The sequence below is a fragment of the Oncorhynchus nerka genome, linkage group LG16, assembly GCF_034236695.1.
Source record: "Oncorhynchus nerka isolate Pitt River linkage group LG16, Oner_Uvic_2.0, whole genome shotgun sequence".
Classification (NCBI taxonomy): domain Eukaryota; kingdom Metazoa; phylum Chordata; class Actinopteri; order Salmoniformes; family Salmonidae; genus Oncorhynchus; species Oncorhynchus nerka.
This window is the reverse complement of record NC_088411.1, coordinates 22,140,611-22,155,488: the sequence shown is the minus strand read 5'-3', so window position 1 is coordinate 22,155,488 and position 14,878 is coordinate 22,140,611. Positions and strand designations below refer to the sequence as shown.

The window sequence follows — 14,878 nt, the reverse complement described above, 5'->3', positions numbered from 1 at the left end:
CCTTCCCAAGTTCTCTCACGTCACCCCGCTCCTCCGCTCTCTCCACTGGCTTCCAGTTGAAGCTCGCATCCGCTACAAGACCATGGTGCTTGCCTACGGAGCTGTGAGGGGAACGGCACCTCAGTACCTCCAGGCTCTGATCAGGCCCTACACCCAAACAAGGGCACTGCGTTCATCCACCTCTGGCCTGCTCGCCTCCCTACCACTGAGGAAGTACAGTTCCCGCTCAGCCCAGTCAAAACTGTTCGCTGCTCTGGCCCCCCAATGGTGGAACAAACTCCCTCACGACGCCAGGACAGCGGAGTCAATCACCACCTTCCGGAGACACCTGAAACCCCACCTCTTTAAGGAATACCTAGGATAGGATAAAGTAATCCTTCTCCCCCCCTCCCCCCTTAAAAGACCTAGATGCACTATTGTAAAGTGGCTGTTCCACTGGATGTCATAAGGTGAAAGCACCAATTTGTAAGTCGCTCTGGATAAGAGCGTCTGCTAAATGACTTAAATGTAAATGTAAATGTCTTACCAGACACCGCTTTTCTATCCTGCCGGTGCAGTGTATAACCAGTATGTTGAAAGTGTCATCGTTCAGCCACGTCTCCGTGAAACATAAGATATTACAGTTTTGAATGTCCTGTTGGTAGTCTAATCTTCCGTGTAGGTCATCTATTTTATTGTCCAAAGACTGCACGTTTGCTAGCAGAATGGAAGGAAGTGGGGGTTTATTCAATCGCCTATGAATTCCCAGTGGCCAGCCAGTTCTCCTGCCCCCTTTTCTCTGCCTCCTTTTCATGCAAATAACTGGGATCTGGGCCTGTTCCCGAGAAAGCAGTATATCGTTCGCGTAGGCCTCGTCAGACTCATTAAAGGAAAAAAAGGATTCTGCCAGTACGTGGTGAGTAATCGCAGTCCTGATGTCCGGAAGTTATTTTTGGTCATAAGAGCCGGTAGCGGCAACATTATCTACAAAATAAGTTACAAAATAAGTTACAAACAACACAAATAAACGAACAAAATAAACAATCGGTTGGGGGCACGTAAAACGTCTGCCTTCTTCTCCAGCGCCATCTTAATAGCCTACAATATAATGGCTTTATTGTGAAGGTGTAGGCTATATTACTTGGATTTATTAGACTTGTTAAAATGCTCCAAAGGTCTGCATCAGCGGCTTGTAGGCTATGTGTGGAAGACACGATTTTGTGGCCACCACAGCCCTAATTCTGGCAAGGAAATGTATGATTCATGCAGGAAAAATAATATTTCTGGGTCTCAAATTAGAATCTGGCTCAGTCTGTATAAACTCATCTGTCTATGAGAGCAAGCAAAGACCCCTGTGTATGTTTGTGTACCTGTGTTAACCATGAGCATACGACCCCCACCTGTTGTGTAGTATCTGTGGTCCAGGGTAACAGGGAGGGCAGGAGGGCAGGTCGTAACCAGGCAGGTCTGTACAGCCCATATCATTACTGTATGGGATCCCCAGGTAGTAGTCAAAACCTGCCCACAGAAAGCAATAAGAAACTCATTGTTTTAGAACTCGCATTCACTGTAACACCTGCACTACTGTGGCTTCGTGCAGATAGATATAGTAGATATAATATGTCAACCATTTAACTCAAGAACTCAATGCCTCTTACCTCTGTTGGTGGGACTGTACGGACCATTGTGCCCTAGATGCCATTTACCTACACTTACAACAGAGAAAATACAACGGGTTAGAACAGAATAAAATAGAATAGAGCAGGATAGAATAGAACAAAACATAATCAAATATGGAATAGAATAAAATAGAAGAGGTATCTTTGCCTCTCACCAATCATGGCTGTGTAGTATCCACCCTGGTGCAGTATCTCGGCCAGGGTGGTCTCAGAGAGGGGTAGCCCCCCCACAGACCCCACAGCGAAGTTGTGTGTGACCCCGTTCCGCAGGCCGTGTCTGCCTGTGAGGAGAGCAGCACGGGACGGGGAGCAGGTGGAGGCTGGGGAGTGGAAGTCTGTCAACCTGGAGGATACAGATGAAAGGGGTTATGGAGGACAAAATGGTGTTTTGAACAAATAAAGTGGTGGTGACCAACACTGGCTCTAGACTAGACAGTTACAGGGTGTGCAAATACTTGTTACAATACATAAGTAAGAAATGTGTAGCTCATGATTCAATAAAGGTATTTGACACCAGGACTGGAACTAAAGCCTCCACCTCCTGTTGCAGTTATCCATGACAGTTCTATCCTGTGAGAAAAAGCCTACTTTAAGTTAGGCTAGTTGGTTAGTGAACAGGCTAACAAGAGCTGTACCTCATTCCTTGCTGGGCCATCAGATCCAGATGAGGGGTTTGGCTTGTACTCTGACCCGCCTGCTGGTTGGCACCTAGGTCTCCCCATCCAATATCATCTGCCAGAATGATGATGAAGTTGGGTCTCCTGGTGTGGGTCCTGTCCCCAGCTTCATTATGGCTCACTGTGTGGAACAGTAGCCCACAGAGCAGGGTCCCAGCTAATAGGAGCAGGAAGACACTCCCTGCCATTCTGGTTCAAGACCTGGGAGAGTGACAGAGTAAGACAAGGCAAAGAACTGATCAAAACTAAGGTCCCAAGAGACACTTTTATAGCAGCTTTGGGTTGAACAATGTATTATTCATTATTATAACAATTATAACAATCATGGTCAACTGCACACAGACAGCACTCTGACAGTTATTAGGTGCAGGGGGCTGCAGTAGACTGATATAGGACCGAGCTGACTGATTGTAACCCAATCCCCTTAACCCCTGTGTTTCCTCATGAGTGTGTGTGTGTGTGAGTGAGAGAGTATGTGAGAGAGAGCAAGAGAGAGAGAGAATGTGAGAGAGAGCGAGAGAGAGAGAGAGAGAGAGAGAGAGAGAGAGAGGAGAGAGAGAGAGGAGAGAGAGAGAGAGAGAGAGAGAGAGAGAGAGAGAGAGAGAGAGAGAGAAAGAGAGAGAGAGAGAGAGAGAGAGAGAGAAGAGAAGAGAGAGAAGAGAGAGAGAGAGAGAGAGAGAGAGAGAAGTGAGTGCCACAGTAAGGTTGTCACTGGTTTCACCGGTCATAAACTGAACAGCACACAGGATTACCACACAGCACAATGTGAAAAACATTTGGGATAGAGACAGATCTTTTATCTCTAAAACTGAAAAACAGGTAAGATTTATGCAATACTAATTTTACTATCTTGAAGTAAATATTCTGTATCTGACTGAGAAGTATTGATTGAAAAGGAGCAACAAGTGAGCTGGCAAAGAGTAAACCTACAGTTATCTACAATCCACGTTGCCAACAGCATGAGACCTATACAATGGGTAGTTCAACGCTGTCCTTCACCAACTCGTGCTACCTTTAAATTCAAGACGTGGGCTTTCTTCTCCTCAGCTCTCCTCTCCTTAATTCTTCAAAATATTGGAGAAGTGGCAGCAATATGGCAGAGGCCCACCCGGGGTATTTGCTTTCACCGGTGGTTATTCGGTCCACTAAAGGTGAGGAATAAGGTTAGGAGCCTAAAGTTCTGTTCTCATTATAATAATTATTCGGACAGTTCCAAATTAGTGAGATTTTTCAGTTAGAAAGTGAAAGTTATTTATAATAAGGTTTACATGTAGAAAATGGATGGTCCTCCCTTCAGCAAAATATAGTTTAAAAAAAATAAGAAGACCCTCCTCTACAGCTAAATTAATAATTAACACAAAAGTGGACAGCGTTTACCCGCACTTCTTGAACAGACCAGGCAGAGCCTCAGATATGAGAAACTGTTCTTTGTCCAGTAGCCTACATGGCAATGTGGAATTTTGATAGTGCACAGGACTGCGGGTCAGGAGGTTGTGGGTACGCAGACCGCCGTGGACATGAGTAGGGATGCAAAGATCTCCTTTATAGTAAAAGCATTGCATTAATCTATCATCATATGTAGAAAAAAATGCATTTTCTAATTAATTTGACATATTAGAGGAATCTTTTTTTATAACACACAAATTATCGAAATTACAACCTAAGAATGGACAGAGAAATAGGCCTATGTATTCATTTTATCACATTTCTCCCATGCCAAATCAGTCTGTCTTGTTTGCAACGAAACTGTCCGTTTGCAAATAATTACATCCAAGACGTCATTAGGAATCTGAGCATTGTACTTTCAAAAGTTAAGCCTACATTTCTAACCCAGACAGAGTAGACCCACTGACACAGAAAAGTGTAAGCTTTAACTGCTGGCTACTCTTCTTCCGTGGCTTAACCCAACGAGAGAAGGTCACAAGTGTTTCCCTAAAAGCTGTCTGGGTTTAAACATCTTCTACTGTACAGAAAGTTAATAGCTTAATCAATTGATAGTGAAAGGATTAGATTACTTCCCAAGCAAAGTCAGCCTCTGAAGGTCAACGAAACGAAACAATGATATCCCCATTTGCATCGGAGTCACGTCTTTCCTGGGTATTTTACATCTCGTTTCTAACATAAAGCATCGCAGACCAAAACGCTGTTATAGATCACTTTATATAATCGGATACATTTGATATTCTTCAAAATCCTTTGCCATTTTCAGTAATAAAAAGGTATGCCTATGGCATATCCTCTCATCATACCTCCTCAATTCGAGTCTTAGTTTTATGGTGGGTGGAGGAATTGACCAACAAATCTATGGATATAGCAGCCTATAGCCTAAACATGAAGGCCTACCTATTATTTCTTAAAATAGGAAGGAATAGGCTCCAACACAAAACACTCATTGTTAGTAAGACCCCCATGAAATGGAAAAAAATGAATGGTAACTTATTGGCATTGGGAGAACCATATCCACACTCACAAATACCACTCAAATGGACGGCAGTTCATCAAAACCATACTGCAACCGGGAACATTGCAAATGCCAAGTGTGATAAACCAAAATTCCCATAGGGGGTGAGCGCACTCCACCATAGATTTTGATATGGGAAATGGTTACAAAGTCAGGTCCCAAGGGTGAAATCTCAATTTTTTTCAGAATGTTAAAACCTCATAAAAAGAGCTTTATTTGCCAATTATACATATTTTATGTTCAATTATACATATGTAGTAACCGTACGGCCACAAATTTGTCTTATTTTATTGAGTTTGTCCATAAGGCCTATGTTTTGTCCATTTGCAATATATGATCATAGGAAGTCGGCTTCCGAACCAAAAAGTCAGTGTACCATGTCCAAATGGCATAAGAAATGTCCAAATGGCATATATACTGACCAAATTATATATATCACTATGTTAAGCCCTGAATCAACCTAGAAGGTTTAGTTGACATGTTTGATCATAGGAAGTCATAGGAAGTAAGAATTTCTCATTGATGTTGATTCAGCATGTAATTTCGTAATGGGAAGTCCTTATACATTGGCAATGGACACTGTCAACTTGCAGAAGAGCATGTTCACACTGCTCATTGGTGTTGATTTCAGCCTGTCCATTTGGTGATGTTAAATCCCTCATTAATAACCTCTTAAGGATCCGCCCCTTTTTTTAAATTTCCATTGCATTTATGCTCTGTCAGAACTGGAACCGCAGCTAGAACGTAACTACGTGTTAAATTATTTTTTTAAATGGTTTTAACAGAAGGCACTGTGAATTTTGAGTCGGCTCTGAAATATGTGATAGTTGGCTTCTAAACGAGTTGGACAAATTGGGTTTGGTGTCAGTATGTATCAGTTTGGTGTTAGAATGATATTTTATTGACTGATGGATGCTGACTTGATGGCTGACTTTTGTCTGTTTCCAATAAGTTTAAACAGTGATGAACCATCACCCAATGGACAGACTGAAATCAACACTAAAAGTGCATCACCGTAGTCTCTAGGCCGTGCCAAGTTCAAGGAGATGCGCCACTTGCCCGTAGCTCGCTCAGCCTGACCGCAGCGACGTTGCAGAAAGTAGGCCCAGAATGAAGCCTGACTAGTAGTGATTTCAACATGCTTTGGACATATTGCGGCCTTCTGGTCATACAGAGACACACCATTTTTGATGGGCTCTTCGGGGGGAGGTTGGGATGGATAAGCCACAGAGTTATTCTAGCTGCGCTCGCTGGTTCATGTAGTTTGACACATTCGAGTTGCTACCTAAGGACAACATGTGTTTACAGGTTATGCTCTAACTTTTCTTCAATGCAGACCATTTTCAAATTTACTTTTGCGACGTATTCAGGGTCACCTGTTCCTCTATAGATAAACATTAAAAGATTGAATTGAATAGTCCCCTTCATATCCTAAAGGGGAAATGTGAACTTTACCATCAAATGGGGAGGCTTAAATCATCACAAAAAGGAAAACAAATGGCATCACCATAGTCTCTAGGCCATGCCGAGTTCAAAGAGATGCCCCACTTGACCGTAGCTCACTCGGTCTGACTGCAGCGACGTTGCAGAAAGTAGGCCCAAAATGAAGCCTGACCTAAATTTGAGGTCCTTTTGGGTGACAGCGGCAGAACCGTTGAGGCTAGAAACAAATTTCAACAACAGGAAAGTTCCTAAGGTCCTCCCGATCTGCGCAAGCCTAACATTGACCATGTAGTATGAACCCTTAACAGTGAAAACAGGGTGTTTTCTTCTGACAGTTTGCAATGACATCTCTCCCCATAGGAATACATTGCCTCCTTCCCTAAATTCAACCTGTTGTTTACGATTGCCAAATCAAACTGTCTTCAATGACAATCCATCAGGCCACTATGAGGATTACCTGTGTTGATTCAAAGCTTCCTGGAGCAACCGCGAGTGGTTAAATTCACCCTTAAAGTGGTTTTGATTTCACAACCTGTAGTTAGTGAAAAACACTGTATTCAACCCTCTATATATCAGTCAGTTCTTAACGCTCGGCCATCCTGAGTTCAACGAGCCATTCAATTGGGCATTTCTGCAGTATATTAGAGCATGTCCAATTCGGACAGTGTACAATTGTACATTTCCAATGTATTTAAAAACGCAGTTTTTCACAATTCCTGACATTTAATCATAGTAAAAATTCCCTGTCTAAGGTAAGTTAGGAACACCACTTTATTTTAAGAATGTGAAAATGTCAGAATAACAGTCATTTCTTTCATCACATTCCCACTGGGTCAGAAGTTTACATACACTCAATTAGCATTGGGTAGCATTGCCTCTAAATTGTTTAACTTGAGTCAAATATCTCAGGTAGCCTTCCACAAGCTTTCCACAATAAGTTGGGTGAATTTTGGCCCATTCCTCCTGACAGAGTTGGTGTAACTGAGTCAGGTTTGTAGGCCTCCTTGTTCGCACATGCTTTTTCAGTTCTGCCCACAAATTTTCTATAGGATTGAGGTCAGGGCTTTGTGATGGCCACTCTAATACCTTGACTTTGCTGTCCTTAAGCCATTTTGCCACAACTTTGGAAGTATGCTTGGGGTCATTGTCCATTTGGAAGACCCATTTGCGACCAAGCTTTAACTTCCTGACTGATATACTTTTAGATGTTGCTTCAATATATCCACATCATTTTCCTTCCTCATCTATTTTGTGAAGTGCACCAGTCCCTCCTGCAGCAAAGCTCCCCCACAACATGATGCTGCCACCCCCGTGCTTTACGGTTGGGATGGTGTTCTTCGGCTTGCAAGCCTCCCCCTTTTTCCTCCAAACATAACGTGGTCATTAAACATGGTCATTATGGCCAAACAGTTCTATTTTTGTTTCATCAGACCAGAGGACATTTCTCCAAAAAGTATGATCTTTGTCCCCATGTGCAGTTGCAAACCGTAGTCTGGATTTTTTATGGCGGTTTTGGAGCAGTGGCTTCTTCCTTGCTGAGCGGCCTTTCTACCCTCCCGATATAGGACTTGTTTTACTGCGGATATAGATACTTTTGCACCTGTTTCCTCCAGCATCTTCACATGGTCCTTTCCTGTTGTTTTGGGATTGAATTATGTTCATCTCTAGGATACAGAACGCATATCCTTCCTGAGCGGTATGACGGCTGCGTGGTCCCATGGTGTTTATACTTGCGTACTATGGTTTGTACAGATGAACGTGCTACTTTCAGGCGTTTCGAAATTGCTCCCAAGGATGAACCAGACTTGTGGAGGTCTAACATTTTTTTCTGAGGTCTTTGCTGATTTCCCCATGATGTCAAGCAAAGAGGCACTGAATTTGAAGGTAGGTCTTGAAATACATCCACAGGTACACCTCCAATTGCCTCAAATTATGTCAATTAGCCTACCAGAAGCTTCTAAAGCCATGACATCATTTTCTGGAATTTTCCAAGCTGTTTAAAGGCACGGTCAACTTAGTGATTGTAAAGTTCTGACCCACAGGAATTGTGATACAGTGATTTATAAGTGAAATAATCTGTCTGTAAACAATTGTTGGAAAAATGACTTGTGTCATGCAGAAAGTAGATGTCCTAACTGACTTGCCAAAACTATAGTTTGTTTACAAGAAATTTGTGGAGTGGTTGAAAAAAGAGTTTTAATGACTCCAACCTAAGTGTATGTAAACTTCCAACTTCAACTGTATATATGTGTTGGCTTCTTGCAGTCAATTTGCAGTCTACAAATGATTTATAATTATGTTCTGGCCCCAACCATCCTCTCAAGAAAAAAAATCGGTCCGCAGTTGAATCTAGTTGATTATCCCTGGGCTATAGGCTAGTCCGTGCACATTTTTTGGACTAGACCTAATCAAAAATTATTTTAGAAGAAACCTTTGACTCTCCTCGTAAACTGCCACGTAGCATTACACAGTGCAGCTATTGGTTAAGCAGCACTCAGGGTTTGAATATCCATTGATGTGTGTAATGCAGCCTTGTTTTATTTACACCATCCCAGCAGCTATCTTAATAATTCAACTTTGTTCTGTGCATCTTCGAGCATGCACTTCCTAGCCTATAGCCTATAGATCATTTGATTGAGACCACACTAAATAGCCAGTTCGCAGTTGTAAATGAGAACTTGTTCTCAACTGGCCTACCTGGTTAAATAAAGGTGGAACTTTTTAAAATGTAAAAAGAATATGATATTGAGCGTCCGGCACACATCTATATGTAGCCTAATAATCAACTCATTATAAAACACTCCGAGATATTGAAATGTAATTAATGACATGACCCTTCCTTCCCCTGGACTAGATTTAAATAATACTAACCCCTCCCATTGACTGAAATTGAAAAAGCATGACCCTCCCCCATTTTCCTACTATAAATAGAGGTTTTTCAAGAGGCCCAATAATCACCTCTGTAGCAGCCTAGTTATAATAATTTTAATTGTGGTCTAACATTAATTACTGATTAAAATACTTGGGCAGCTTATAGCTTACAGCTTATAGCCAAATCGGTTAGATACAAAATATCTAGAAGGCCCTAGAATGTAAGAGAACATGATGCCATGGGATAAGACAAGTAAAGTAGTATTGCTGTTGTACTTTAGGCTAAGTCAAGTCTATAGAGGGCCTAACTTTATTTGCTGGTTGTCTTTCCTTTGGCCACCTCTGGCTGAATGAGATAACATGTTGGCACATTAAACATTGGTGTGGGTCGACCCACAGATCTATACACACACTTTTGGTTATAAGACAGACAAGTCAGAGAAGACAAGTGCAGCATAGGTAATGCCGGTTGGAATGGATGAGTTACCAATGCCATAGGCTATTCACCAATGACATCAAGGGATGGCATTGCTCATTCATTCGTTGAGAAAAGGCAAACTGGATATGTGGAACGACAATAAAAAGGCAGTGAGTGAAACAGGTTTATGTGTGTGTGAATTGTGGTTATTGTTGCGTAATTGAAGATGTGCGAATTACGCTGCAGGACCGATTAGGATCCTTGATACAAAGTAACAGTTGCGTTGATATAGCAAGCAACGTGTCCTGAAAAGCTACATTGTTCCGGATGTAAGCAGCAACAACTTTCATCATAACATTACCTAAAACGAATATAGTTTGCAAGCTGCAACTATGTACCTAACATATGAAATTGATAAAGGATACGTTTTATTGAAATTTTGCCATGTAATCCACAGGTAACAGTGATTGTATTACCGATTTATAGTGACGTCTTGCTTGCAGAGTTATTGCAGACTCGAAGAACGTGCACGTTCACGCCAACAATGCGCGTTCACACATACCCACAGTTACCAGAGGGTTCGTTACAGTTGGGAGGGACTGACTCAGAAAGTCACATGTAAACTGCAAAAAAAAAAATTGCTCTTCATAAATCAGCTAATCCTAGCCTTATATAAACACACACACACACACACACACACACACACACACACACACACACAATGTTAATGTTAATATATTAACCTTATACCATACCAATAACATTGACATTATTAACTATGTATTTATTTTCTTCCCAATTACAAGCGTTGTTTACTTGTTACCTTTTCTAAAAGTTCTCTATTGCCCCCTTCCCTACAGCATCTTCTGCTCCAACTATGACAGTGTGGGGGTCCAGAGTGAAGCGCTACATGGGGCCTAACGTCTACACGGCTCCCCCAGATGGTGGCTGGGGCTGGGTGGTGGCAGTCTCCTTCTTCCTGGTGGAAGTGTTCACCTACGGAGTCATCAAGAGCTTGGGTATCTTCCTCCAGGACCTGATGGGGGAGTTTGGGGAGAGCAACAGCCGAGTCTCTTGGATCATCTCCATCTGCGTCTTCACTATGAGCTTCGCTGGTGAGACTGGGGATGGGGGATGAGAGGGTCTAAGGCAGGGGTTCTTAAGCTTTTTCAGATCAAGACCCAAATGAGAAATTGACTGTCCTCTCGTGAGCCAAATGGTTCTCCAAATTAAGAAGACATAGTGCATGATTATAGATGTATTCTCATAACTTGTGACCCACCTCTCACATGCCCAGGGCCCACTTTGGGTCCAGACCCATAGTTTAAGAAATTCTGGTTCTGAAGAGCTGCTGAGTGTGAAGGCTTGTGTTACTGTGCCAGACTGCTTGATCTCATAATATTTTTTTTAGGGTGATATTAACTGAAAAAGGTCAGATGCTCTATAGTGTGTCATATCTTAGTGCTAACAAGAGATACCTATCCCCTCTCTCCTCACAGCTCCTCTTGCTTCTATATTGACCAACCGATTTGGGTTCCGGCCAGTTGTTATGATTGGTGGACTCCTCATCTCCATAGGAACCATCGCCAGTGGCTTCACCAACTCCATCAACGAGATGTACATCACCATCGGACTCGTTGCAGGTAAGACAAACAAATACACACAGGATATTGACCATCATAACTGTCACAGCGGCACCAGTGTTGTCACCAGTGGGTGTGCATGTTTGTCCTCTCCCCTCCACAGGCCTGGGGTACTGTCTGACCTTCCTGCCCACCGTCACCCTACTGTCTCAGTACTTCTCCCAGCGACGTTCCCTGGTCACAGCTGTCGCCTCCACGGGAGAGTCCTTCTCTGTGTTCGCCCTCGCCCCAGGTAAGAGGTCACAGTGGGACTAAAAGCCTATGCTTACTAGCAACGTTTCTCTTTTAAAAATACAATGTTTCAGTTTACCAACCTTCCCATTACTTTAATCTCACTTTTTTTAATTGCTTTTTCTTTTAAAATTAACCCGCATTTAATTTGAGGTTGGATTGCAAACCCTGACCACTATAGTCTTGTATTTCAAACACTCTCCTCTTTGTTCTCCCCCATCTGCTCCTCAGCATTCTCTGCTCTGAGGGACTGTATCGGCTGGCGTTACACTCTGGTGATTATCGGAGCTCTGCAGGGCATCATCATCATCTGTGGAGTTTTGCTAAGACCAATCTTCATCAGACCTGGATCAGCCACTGAGACAGAGACAGGTGGACTGGCTGACCAAGAGCTGAAGGCTCTGAACACACAGGAGGAGTCCTACACTAAGGAGAGACTGTACACTAAGGACATTTCATATGCTAAGGATAGCTATTACACACCGCAGAGTTCCTACTCTCAGGAGAACAAGCTGACTCATTGTTACTCCCTGAGCTCTGAGTCTGAGGACTCTGGGGTCCAGTCCCTCCATCACCAGGTCCTGGATGATGGTAGCAAGGCAGGGATGGATATTCCTCTGAATGGGAAAGAGGAGAAGGGAGAAAAGGAGGGAAAAGAGAGAAGAGAGAAGGAGGCGTCTTCACAGCTGTGCTTAGGAAGCAAGAAGGAGATGGAGAAGGACGAGGAGCAGACATGGACAGTATCCGCCCAAAAGCCCAAACTCCTTGACTTCTCCGTGCTGAGAGAAGGCAGCTTCATTTGCTATGCTCTCTTCGGCCTCTTCGCCACATTGGGTTTCTTTGCCCCTCAGCTCTACATCATTGAGCTGAGCGTGAGCCGTGGCGTGGAGCGTGACCGTGCAACCTACATGCTCTCCGCCATGGCGGTTGCAGAGATCTTTGGTCGCCTCTCCATTGGTTGGGTGCTAGGCAGGAAACTGTTTAGAGGCAGGAAGCCCTTGGTGCTGCTAGGATGTGTAATCCTGCTGTGCCTGGTGCTGGTGGCCTTTACCCTGGTGTGGGAGTTCTGGGGCCTGGCGATATGTTGTGGGTTCTATGGTTTTTTCATGGGCACTGTGTCATCAACGCATATACCCATGCTGGCAGAGAAAGATGTGGTGGGAATAGAGAGGATGGCGTCGGCCGCGGGAGTCTATGTGTTTATACAGAGCTTCGCTGGGCTGGCCGGACCACCTCTAGGAGGTAAGAGATGAATTCTGGTCTCATATTTATTCACAGCTCTCTGTCATGGCATGTCTTTTTTTCTCTCTCTTTCTCTCACTAATGATAGATTTACCATTGGTTTTATTTTCATTATCATCAAATGAAATAACTTGATTAATTTGTGCATCTTTTTTACAAATTCGTTTAACTTTTAAAATTGTTATTCTCTCAGGTGTTCTGGTGGACCTGACTCAGAACTACGGCTCAGCTTTCTACTCCTGTGCGGTGGGTATGGGTTTGGGAGCTGTGTTCCTGGGACTGGTACGACCAGCCAAGAGAGGCTTGCCCTGCTGCAGCAAGAGGGGGCCTCAAAATTGCCCAGAACCAGGGAACCCTGTACCTCAGCGAGAGGGGAAGGAGGCCCAGGACAGAGACAGTCTTCAGGACTTCCTAGAAGTTGACCTTGATTTGGACCAGAAACAGGAAATCATTACTGAAAAAGGCCAACTGATGACAATCTCTACTTGAAAAGACATCACACAGCTCAGAAGGAAACCCCATAAGAGTCTGAACTGAAGTCTTGGCTAAGCTAGTGCTGATTGAGACAAATCAGACAAATATGTGAATAAAGAATGCCATGGACGGATAAGGAATCTCTATCCTGTGATTTCAGATCTGGTTTCGGGAGTCTGGAGAGGTTTCATATCTCCAGTCACTCACACTGAACAAAGGAAAGGGCATACTGCACATCCTGGATGTAAGGGGTGAAATTAGCACTACTAACCTTGTAAACTGAGACAACAATGTTATTATTGCTTCCCTGAATATCAAAACACTGTGTTTTAGCTCATGGTACTGTTAGAGAGGATATACAAACAATATGTAGAGGCCAGTTATTAGATTTATGAAGTCAGCTGGGAAACCTTATTACGCTCACACTTGATTTCAAAAGGTCAATTGTAAGGCAACTAGCTGCAATAGGATTTTGAGTTTCCTCCCCAAAATAACATGAAAGTTGATTCAACTTACAATTGTATCTCATTTGGGAGTAATGCTGAACAAACATACATTCTCAACTTGAGAATGTATGCTCACTCAACTTTTAATTTTAGGTTGAGTGAACATACGCTGAACAAAAATATAAACGCAACATGTAAAGTGTAAAGCCCATGTTTCATGAGCTGAAATAAAAGATCTCCTAAATTGTCCATACGCACAAAAAGCTTATTTCTCTAAAATGTTGTGCACAAATGTTTACATTCCTATTAGTGAGAATTTCTCCTTTGCCAAGATAATCCATCCACCTGACAGGTGTGGCATAACAAGAAGCTGATTAAACATGATGATCATTACACAGGTGCACCCTGGGGACAATAAAAGGCCACTCTAAAATGTGCCGTTTTGTCCCACAACGCCACAGATGTCTCAAGTTGAGGGAGCGTGCAGTTGGCATGCTGCCTGCAGGAATGTCCACCAGAGTGGTTGCCAGAGACTGTCATGTTATTTCTCCACCATAAGCCACCTCCAACATTGTTTTAGAGAATTTGGCAGTACGTCCAACCGGCCTCACAACCGCAGACCATGTTTATGGCGTTGTGTGGGCGAGCAGTTTTCTGATGTCAACGTTGTAAACAGAGTGCCCCATGGTTGTGGTGGGGTTATGGTATGGGCAGGCACAAGCTACAGAAAACAAACACAATTGCATTTTATTGATTGCAATTTGAATGCACAGAGATACCGTGACGAGATCCTGAGGCCCATTGTCGTGCAATTAATCTGCCATCATCACCTCATGTTTCAGCATGATAATGCACAGCCCCATGTCGCAAGGATCTGTGTACAATTCCTGGAAGCTGAAAATGTCCCAGTTCTTCCATGGCCTGCATACTCACCAGACATGTCACCCATTGAACAGGTTTGGGATGCTCTGGATTGACGTGTACGACAGCGTGTTCCAGTTCTAGACAATATCAAATATAACTTTGCACAGCCATTGAAGAGGAGTGGGACAACATTCCACAGGCCACAATCAACAGCCTGATCAATTCTATGCGAAGGAGATCTGTCACGCTGCATGAGACAAATGGTGGTCACACCAGATAATGACTGCTTTTCTGATCCAAGCACCCCATTTTTCTAAAGGTATCTGTGACCAACAGATGCATATCGGTATTCCCAGTCATGTGAAATCCATAGAATAGGGCCTAATTCATTTATTTCAATTGACTGATTTCCTTATATGAACTGTAACTCAATAAAACATTTGAAATCGT

The 14,878-nt window shown here is 43.1% G+C and overlaps 2 protein-coding genes across 6 annotated transcripts in view; one reads left to right on the top strand and one right to left on the bottom strand.

The window, feature by feature from the left end:
- The window catches only part of LOC115144244 (arylsulfatase G), an 18,219-nt gene extending 8,131 nt beyond the window's left edge, over nt 1–10,088 (bottom strand). For 2 of the 4 annotated variants that reach the window (XM_029685133.2, XM_029685135.2), the window contains exons 1-5: nt 10,005–10,088; nt 2,294–2,536; nt 1,814–2,001; nt 1,638–1,685; nt 1,380–1,497 (exon numbers count right to left, since the gene is read on the bottom strand). In XM_029685133.2, the coding sequence (XP_029540993.2) occupies nt 1,380–1,497; nt 1,638–1,685; nt 1,814–2,001; nt 2,294–2,523 (584 nt within the window). In that variant the 5' untranslated portion in view covers nt 2,524–2,536; nt 10,005–10,088. Of the gene's footprint in view, nt 1–1,379; nt 1,498–1,637; nt 1,686–1,813; nt 2,002–2,293; nt 2,863–3,347; nt 3,961–10,004 lie in introns of those variants that run through there. The other 2 variants (XM_065002511.1, XM_029685134.2) reach the window with 2 other exon arrangements.
- On the top strand, nt 3,027–14,878 carry LOC115144242 (monocarboxylate transporter 7-like). 2 transcript variants are annotated; one of them, XM_029685129.2, is made up of 6 exons: nt 3,027–3,154; nt 10,389–10,643; nt 11,028–11,171; nt 11,275–11,403; nt 11,634–12,644; nt 12,838–14,878. In XM_029685129.2, exons 2-6 carry the CDS (start codon nt 10,406–10,408, stop codon nt 13,131–13,133), a joined length of 1,818 nt encoding a protein of 605 aa, XP_029540989.2. In that variant the 5' UTR covers nt 3,027–3,154; nt 10,389–10,405; the 3' UTR covers nt 13,134–14,878. The 2 variants fall into 2 exon arrangements, with proteins under 2 accessions (XP_029540989.2, XP_064858582.1); XM_065002510.1 differs by lacking the exon at nt 3,027–3,154 and adding an exon at nt 7,972–8,123.

Bases quoted from the DNA above. Each gene is read 5' to 3' on its own strand.
- LOC115144242 (XM_029685129.2), top strand. From the start codon at position 10,406: ATGACAGTGTGGGGGTCCAGAGTGAAGCGCTACATGGGGCCTAACGTC. The intron at 10,644-11,027 runs GTGAGACTGGGG...CTCTCCTCACAG, and splicing joins CTTCACTATGAGCTTCGCTG to CTCCTCTTGCTTCTATATTG. The intron at 11,404-11,633 runs GTAAGAGGTCAC...TCTGCTCCTCAG, and splicing joins TGTGTTCGCCCTCGCCCCAG to CATTCTCTGCTCTGAGGGAC.